Genomic DNA, 9,609 nt, shown 5'->3' with positions numbered 1-9,609 from the left:
ACAAAATAGATAAGATAAGCACTTGTGGATGTATAATCATCTTTATTACCAGCCCAGTCTGCATCTGAGAACACGTGAAGAGTCGGGGTTGATCGGCGATGCAGAGTAATACCATGATCAAGTGTCCCACAGAGATAACGTAAAAGACGCTTGGCCGCTTGACAATGATCCGTTGTCGGTTGATGCATGAACTGAGATAATTTGTTCACCGTGTAAGCAATATCAGGCCGCGTGAGTGACAGATATTGAACGCTGCCAACAACAGTGCGATAATCTGTGTGATTGGATAGGGTAGAACTATAGTGCAAGGTGAGAGAAGGAGTGGTGGCCAGTGGCGTAGTAACAGGCTTGGCCTCGGTCATGTGAAAATGACTAAGAAGATCAATAATGTATTTGCCCTGGCAAAGAAAAAGCCCATTATTGTGAGGCAATACTTCAACACCAAGAAAATAAGATAACTATCTAAGATCCTTAAGTGAGAAGCATTGAGACAGATGGTGGATGAACTGATAAGTAGCCTCTGTATTGTTACCTGTAATAATGATATCATCCACATAAATGAGAAAATAGATGATGGTATTGTTGGCATTAAATATAAAAAGATATGTGTCCGCATTGGAGTTCACAAATCCGACAGTGAGAAGAAACTGGCGAAGTTCATGATACCAAGCTTGGGGAGCTTGTTTGAGGCCGTAAATGGCCTTACGAAGATTGCAAACATGATGAGGGTAATCAGGATCAATAATACCCTGTGGTTGAGCCATGAATACATCTTCAGATAAAGTGCCTTGAAAAAAGGCATTATTGACATCAAGCTGTCGGAGAGGCCAGCCGTCGCTAACCGCAATACTGAGAACCAAACAAATAGTGGTTGGTTTGATAACCGGACTGTATGTGTCATGGAAGTCAATGCCTGGACGTTGGTGAAAGCCCTTTGCAACTAAGCGAGCCTTGTACTTGTCAACGGAACCATCAGGCAAGTACTTGGTGCAAAAGATCCATTTACAGCCAACCAAATTCTGGTTGGGATGGGAAGGAACCAATTCCCACGTACTGTTGCGAACCATAGCATCATATTCTGTTGACAAGGCCTATCTCCATTTGGGGTCTTTTAGGGCTTGGTTGACAGTTGTGGGTTCACGGGTATCAGTATTCTGGTGGAGTTAGGCTGAGAGATTAAGCTTTTGGATGGGTTTATGGATATTGTGTTTGGATCGAGTGATAATAACGCACGGAGGGGTGGTGGTAGGGGAAGTTGGTTGAGTGGTAGTGGAGTGAGTAGATGTAGGTGCAGACTCACTGGTAGTGGGTGATGATGAGGGGTTGGTAAGGGATTGTGGGGATGTATTTTGGGTAGACGTGGAGGCAGGGTCAGCAGCTGACGATGGTGTGGCAAGAACCGGCAGTGTCATGGGGAACCATTCAGAAGGGAAGACAGACATGAGACTCTCATTATCAGTTCTAAGGGAAGCAAATGGAAAGACAGACTTGACAAACTTTACATGACGGGACGTGAATATGCGGGTGGTGGACGTGTCAAGGCAAATATAGTCACTTTGGGTGAGAGAATATCCGATGAAAACACATGTAGATGACTGTGGAGCAAGTTTATGAGGCGTGTAGGGCCATAACCAGGGATAGCACAGACAGCCGAAGCTGCAAAGTTTAGAGTAGTTGGGCGGGGCACCAAAGAGCTTGTGATATGGTGAAAGAAGTTGAAGAGTTGGTGTGGGAAGACGATTGATAAGGTATACAACAGTAGAGAATGCATATGACCAGTAGGTTAAGGGCATGGATGCATGAGTCAAGAGAGACAACTCGGTTTCCACTATGTGACGGTGACGACGTCCAAGTACCCATTGTGCTCGGGCGTGTGTGGTGGAGAAGTGAGATGGGCGATGCCATTGGTAGCTAGGAAACCTGTAAGAGCTTGATATTCCCCCCACCCCCCCTATTGTCAGAGTAAAGTGTAAGAATTTTGCGTTTGAAATGATTTTCAACAAGAGCCTTGAATCGAATGAAAACATCAAACATATGTGATTTCTATTTTAGAGGATAAAGCCAGGTGTATTTTGTGAAATGATCGACAAAGACAACATAATACTTGTAGCCATCAATTGAAGAGAGAGGAGAAGTCTATACATCAGAAAAAATTTCAAGAGGCGATGAGGAAGAGATGGTTGAAATAGAGAATGGTAATTTATGACTTTTATTGCACTGACAATAATTACAATGAGAATTTTTATCAGAGACAGCAGAACATTCTAATTTAAAGGAAGACATGATATGCTTAAAAATAACTGCGGATGGATGACCTAGTCTATGGTGCCATGTGGACAAGGTGGTTTTGACACTGGAAAAGGCAAGAAGCGAAGAACTTGAAGAAGAGGTGATTGCCGACCACTCATATACATCATCCTTAGTTGGACCCTGCAAAAGAATTGCCCCCGTGCATAGATCCTTCACAGAAAATGAAGATGGTAAGAATTCAATGGATGTGTTTGTGACGCCCCAGGGTTCACACAAAGTTGTAGTTCAAGGTGAAACCCGAATTGTCAAACCTGCCATGCACCGAACACCATGCTACAACATGTTTCACCATCACAGTCACTATCTCTCTAGAAGAGTCAACACATAGGTGAAGGTACAAAACATGCAAATAATAGAAATAGTATAAACTCAGATATGCACAGAAGAAGTGTATGAATAATCAATAAATGAGCCCAACTGAAATAGAATGAATACATCTCCGAGTTTGAAATAAATCTCAACATAATGAGTAAAATAATCTTACTAAGGCACTCAGCCTCTATAAAAAGAAATACAAATCTAGAGTCTAAAAATAAACAACTAAATGTGGAGTTCTAAAATAACTACAAGTATAATAATATCTAGATGGAATTTAAGATGAAATCCCATCAACCTGCGACTCTCCGTGTGCCGGTCTTGTTGCCTGAAGGGGGGGGGAATAACGAGCGTCAAAGCGCTAGCGATATCATCTCCACCACTGCCCAGGAGAAGGGGTAGGAGTATATAAGAAAATAGAGTTAGTACATATAAATATAAAATCATTCATAGAACCCTAACTGGAGATTGGTATTTAGAAATCCATGACACGAGAATTAGTACGTCAGGTGAAATAATCCAAACAATGAAACCCTCATGTTTATACCATGTCTCAAATTATAAATCCCTAAATACCAAGTCCAACTCTATGAATGAATATAGCAACCAAAACAAAAGTACTCCAAACCTCAACTATACAAAACCAATGTCTCATCTCGAACTACCCTCGGGTAGTCAACATAATATCAAAAGAAGAATCACCCAACTCATAATTACCACGGGTCATATCATGTATGCCATTTATCAAAGGATGTACCCTACTCACGGGTAATCTAACATGGGAGCAAAACTACAACTATAAGCATATATATATATATATATATCACTAAATAACGATACTTTTGTAAGGCTCGCATAATGATACGCGGATATCGGATACAACCTCCTTACTCAATCGTTCTTATGGCAAATAGATTTTTATCTGTCTATTTCCGGATTCGCTATTTCATCCAACGGTAATAGGTTTTAGCTCACTATTCTCGGATATGCTTCCAGATGATCATACAACGGTGAATAGGCATATCAGCCCAAACCGGATATACATACATCGATCACCTTCGAGTATTTGGTACAACTGAGGGCTCGTTATAGGAATCATAACCAAATGCCCCTAGTGTGGTACAACCGAAGTCTCATTTCGGGATAAACACCCACGCTGAGCATCCATAACTAATGAGTAAATACTTTATCATACATTAATTCACCTTCATCATCTCAACTTATATCTACTATCTCAATAATGTGAGTCAAAATAGCACCAACTAAGTGTATGTGCACATATCTCGGTGTGCGTGTCCATGTTTGGTATTCACCATCATCTCAGGTGTTAAACAACTCTTAAATATTAAAATAAGGCTAAATACCCATATTGGTATTTTAATTCCACCCCAATTTCCAACAAGGTATTTTAAATAGGCAAACCCGCTTTAAGACATTTTAATTGATCCAACTAATCAATAAGGCATGTTTTCTCGTCGGCGGGAAAATTTCCGACGAGATCTCTTCACGTGCATGGCACGTGATGTCTCAAAACTCATTTTTAGCAGCGGCGACGGCAACAATCTCATCATATTCAGCCCAAAGTAGGATAAAATAATGGTTATGACGCCGCCTGAGATCGTTAACCCCATCGAATCGGCTGAATATGACGAGATTGTTGCCTTCGCCGCTGCTAAAAACGAGTTTTGAGACATCATGTGCCATGCACGTGACGAGATCTCGCCGGAAATTTTCCCGCCGACGAGAAATCATGCCTTATTGGTTACTTGGATCAATTAAAATGTCTTAAAGCGGGTTTGCCTATTTAAAATACCTTGTTAGAAATTGGGGTGGAATTAAAATACCAATATGGGTATTTAGCCATTAAAATAATATAGTACAAGATCGAGAAATTCTCTCAAAAACCAAACAGTGTCAAAAAGAATATCGCATGCCGACTGGCAGAAAAAAAACATTTTTTGGGGGCGCCGGTTCGACCGCAGAGCATAGCGCAGTCGACCGAACAGAACGAAAGATCCTAGGCTCGCTGGCGAACGGTCGACCGCAAGGTGAGCGGCGGTCGACCGGACGTGACATCTACAGAACGTGTATTTTTTTGTACATGTAGTGTTTGTGATGTGATTTTGTGATTTAACTTGATTAAAACAATATGAATCTTGCATGAAATCATATCAACATCAGTTTAACATCGTTGGGAACAAAATCAATATTTAAAGCATGATTATTCGTACAAGAAATCATATTTAAACCCTCAATTATGTATAAAACTTCAAAACGAAGAACAAAATATCTAAATTTAGATGAACAATGTTTTAAATCGTTTTCAGATCTTAAAACACTTCTGTAAATTTGTTCTTAACCTCTTTAGCATGAAAAGACCTAGTCTTTATACACATAATATACAAGATTTGATTTTTATACACATATTACTCAATTAGGCTCTACAAATCTTATTAAAACTCTTTTAAAAACATTTTAATAACTTGGAGAGGGATTAGCAGAGATAAAACTCGCCTAAGACTTGTTGAAAAACGTGCAAGATGCAAAGCCAATGTAGATCCTTAATCCAAAAGCTAAAAACTAATAGAAATTCTACTCAAAAGCCTTGAATCTTCTCCAAAAAATCAAAATAGGGTTTATGGGGTGTTTGGTGGCTACTAGGTTCTTAAAACTCGTGATATATATATATATATCAGGAAAAACGAATATGGGCCTCAAAACCTGAAACCAACACAAACTGGGAAAAATAGTTTTCCCGATCCGCGATCGACCACAGGGTGAGCGGCGGTCGACCGGAGCATAAGTTTTTAGCTGTGCAGAGCTTTGCCATTGTGCATGTTTTGACCCGTTTCTCTCTTATGTACTGACTTGTTTACACTCAAAGTACTTGTTAGTGTACTCATACACTAATAAATAATTTAGCAAAATAAAAATTCATTTATGGTAATTAATCATATATTAATTCCATTCATCATTCATAAGTTTAAAATTTTCGGGGTTTTACAGTGTTGTTAGTACGACAAAATTGGGATATTGAAATAAGATTCTTTTTCATGGCAGGTACACATAACACATTAGATAAAGTGAAGGATTGAGAGGGAGTTGTAAGAGAGGTTGAACCAGTGTGGGATATATAGAGTCTCGTGCCATTACCAATAATAATATCATCAGTGCCATCATATGGTGTGTGATAGGAGAGATTCTGGAGATCAGTTGTGACATGATAAGAGACACCACTGTCGAGAAGCCAAGTGGGACTAGTGGTGTTATCTGCGGTGGATACATTGGCTCGAGGTTGAGATGGACGCGAATGCCATGGAGTGTTGGGACATGGTTGCCATGGGTTTGAGGGATGAGGTTGTCATTGATTCCCCGAGGGCGACAGTACTTACATATTTGGTTAGACTTGGTGAAAGCTAGGGCAATTAGCAAGTACATGCCCCTTGGTGTTACACCATTGACAGCAGCCAAGAAACGAACGAGGTGAGACACGCCCATCCGGAGTAGGTTTTTGTTCAACTTGATCAGTCTTCGGAGAGAATGATGAGAAACGGTTGTTGGGGGCCCAGATTTGGTCTTGGTATATGTTGGATTGGCTGTGGCAGGAAAATGTGATGGCCCGGTCTTTTGTCGGAGGGTGAGCTCTTTGTTGATGAGTTTTTCAAGGAGTTCATCAAACGATATAGTGGTCTCACGACCATTAACAGCATCAATAACAGATTGATATTCATCATCAAGACTGACGAGAATTTTTTCAGTGAGATCTTCTTGGTCTAGAGGTTTTCTGAGAGCTGCAAGTTTATCAGCACGGGTTTTGATAGACTGCATGTAATCAGATATAGTTTGTGCACCATTGGTGATTTGTTTGAGTTGATCTTTAATTTGTTTGATGTGGCCTCGAGAGGGTCGAGCATATGTGTTGGCCAGAACCTGCCAAAACTTGTAATATATTTTAGATTGAGTGATGAGAGGGATAATAGAGGGTGAAAGGTTTCTGACGAGTGCGCCAAAAATCAGTGTATCCTAGCAAACCCAGGTGGTGTGCTCAGGATTGGATTCTTTCTTATTGTCTTTGGTGATCTTTTCGGGTGGGGTCGAATGAGAGCCATCAATGAATTTTTGCAGATCGTAACCGATAAGAATCGCTTCAATCTGCAGTTTTCAAAAGAGGTAATTGGTGGTCGTAAGTTTGATGGAGTTGTGGATGGTGATCATGATGAGAGGTTTGGTGGGTTCTTGGGAATTGGGAATGATAATTTGATTGTTGGCAGTGGCCATTAGAGAGAAGACGTTTAGAAATTAAAGAAGGATTGTAGAGATGGCTTTTGATCAGTGCTCTGATACCATAAAGAGAAGGGAGAAGATGGGAGAATTATATTTTATTCCACTCAACATAATGAAACAATTACATGTATATATATACATCAATACTTCAAGAATCATCTAAACTAGGAAAGTATATAAATAAATATGAACACAATATTTGACCAAATCCTTAAATTAATTCTGCCGAATCAGCCAGCCTTTTTTTCCCTGCTTTGGATGGATTTGGTATCTCTATCATTAATAACCATCCAATTTTAAGTTTTTACTGGAATACATGTTGGCTCCTGATTCTAAAGTCAATCGCTTACTCTCCAACATAGGATATTCCCCTCATTCTTTTAAATTATAAAGCTGTCGGTATTTTACGTATTGTATTATTTTATTTCTAATTTGTTTTTTAAAATAAATTTTTCATGTTTTTCTTAATATAAAAAATCAAAAATACTTTGAACGGTGTATGGTAAGAGCTGCAAAAACCACTTGAGGGTATATAAGCACAAAGTAGGGGAAACTATTGGGTATATAGTGCAATTAAGCTTATAACTATTATTAGATTGACATTCAAGAATACTAGTGGATGTTAGCAGAATGCTCTAGTTGTCAATGGTTTATGACAATAGCCAATCAGATTTAAGGTGCTATAGTGACTCCACTAATAAGAAAAATTATTTGAAGATTTTAACATTTATGAGATTTTCAATTTGCAGAGGCTTTATTCTCTTGATGCAAGGAAATTTGTGATAGGGAATGTGGGACCTATAGGATGCATACCTTATCAAAAGACAATAAATCAAATTGAGGAGACAGAGTGTGCTGGCTTACCAAATAAACTTGCACTCCAATACAATAGCAAGTTAAGGGACTTGCTCGTTCAACTCAATCAAGAACTCCCCGGAGCCAAATTTGTTCTTGCAAATGTTTATGATCTAGTTATGGAACTGATCACTAATCATAAAAAATATGGTAAGTGAAGCTCTATGGACTTAACTTATCCTTCAATTTATTTTAGCTATCATTTTAAGCGTCGCATGCATATCTCTATTTTCCTTAACCCGGATAATCATTCATAATAAAACAAATTTATGATGTCCGTCTCGTAACTAGTGATCAATGTAAAGGTACTTACATGCAACTTGGTATATGTTCAGGGTTCAAAACGGCAAGTTCCGCTTGTTGCGGAAATGGAGGGAGATTTGCTGGTATAATACCGTGTGGGCCCACCTCAAGTATATGCGAGAACCGCTCCGAATACGTATTTTGGGATCCGTATCATCCAAGCGAGGCTGCCAACCTCATAATTGCGAAGAAACTCGTTGATGGAGAGACCAAATACATTTCCCCCATGAATATCCGAGCACTCAAAAACCTATGAACAAAATGCCATATATTTTTTGGAATATTTGTTATGATTGCAAAGGAAACTTCTATGTTGTGAGATTGATTAAGAGCTTGAGTGTCTCCTCAAAAAAAAATTAAGAGCTTGAGTGTACTTAATTTTATACATGCGAGAGTTAACATAAACTTCTTAGAACTTGGGTGCTCTCAGTTTGTATTTGTGTATTGAAGCGTGGTTTGGTCTTCAGTATGGACTATTCGCGACGTGAGCGTTTAGATGGCATCCAGTAGAGAGTTAGAAAGAAGATATGTATCTGATGTTGGAGTCAGTATGTACTCTTAAATAACTTCTACTCAATCGACAGTCCGAGGTTATGGTGAATGTTTTTTTTTCTTTAGGAAAAAGGATAGGGTCTTAACAAGACCCTAACCATCAAATTAAGTGATGATGAAAATCGAGGGTTATAATTTTGTATTTAAAAATGGTGCAGATTACAATTTTTTATTTTAGCGTGGCACCACAAACTAGAATTCACAATACAATTTTCTTTTTAAAAAAATCCGTTTTATATATGTGGTGAGATTTGAGTCTGGAATTTTTCGTTTGGCTAAATTATTAAAGAAAAAGGTTATTTCGATTGGTTTGGTACATACTAATACTCTTTGCTACTTAATCTGTTTCATTTGACCAGCTGCAAATATGAAATTAAAACAAACTAGTATGTGTTGGAAGCTTTGTTCATGAAAAGGCAATTTTGTCTTTGTGAATAGTCCCACATTGGAAAATGAGATAAATAGTAAAGGGTATATAATGGTTCTCTCCTTATTGAGCTTTGAATAGTGTTTTGGGTTTTGTGGGCTTTGCATTTCTACCACACACGCGCACGCCACGCCGCACACCTTTTTGCTTCTCAAGGTTTTGTTTTTGCACGTTTTACACGTTCTGTAACGGCTGCATGCGGGTAACGGAAGCAAGATTCGTGCGTAACGGTCCCTTGGATTCAGCGGGGTTACACCTCTCCTCACCTATATAAGCAGGCTTGGAGCTCATTCAGTAACGGTCCCTTGGATTCAGCGGGGTTACACCTCTCCTCACCTATATAAGCAGGCTTGGAGCTCATTCAGAGGTACACCAACGAAGAGAAGAACTTCTAAGCTCTCTTCTTTCTCTACTCTCATTCCTCCAAGAAATTTCGGCTACATATTTTATATTTCAATTTTTGGGCAACCGTTTTCGTCTGAGCATAAGCTATGTGACTCACGTCCGAGTGCAGAGGCCGGCCGATTGTGGGGATTTTTACCGCTAGGGGAGAGGGGACAAAT

The 9,609-nt window shown here is 39.3% G+C and overlaps 1 protein-coding gene across 1 annotated transcript in view; it reads left to right on the top strand.

The window, feature by feature from the left end:
* The window catches only part of LOC109849587 (GDSL esterase/lipase At2g23540-like), a 14,574-nt gene extending 5,925 nt beyond the window's left edge, over window positions 1-8,649 (top strand). The window contains exons 4-5 of the mRNA XM_020419436.1: window positions 7,659-7,914; window positions 8,100-8,649. Of these exons, the coding sequence (XP_020275025.1) occupies window positions 7,659-7,914; window positions 8,100-8,323 (480 nt within the window). The 3' untranslated portion in view covers window positions 8,324-8,649. The remainder of the gene's footprint in view (window positions 1-7,658; window positions 7,915-8,099) is intronic.

Source organism: Asparagus officinalis, chromosome 7, assembly GCF_001876935.1.
Source record: "Asparagus officinalis chromosome 7, Aspof.V1, whole genome shotgun sequence".
NCBI classification, from domain to species: Eukaryota; Viridiplantae; Streptophyta; class Magnoliopsida; order Asparagales; family Asparagaceae; genus Asparagus; species Asparagus officinalis.
Note: the sequence above shows the minus strand (reverse complement) of the source record. Positions and strands in the feature narration are given on the sequence as shown.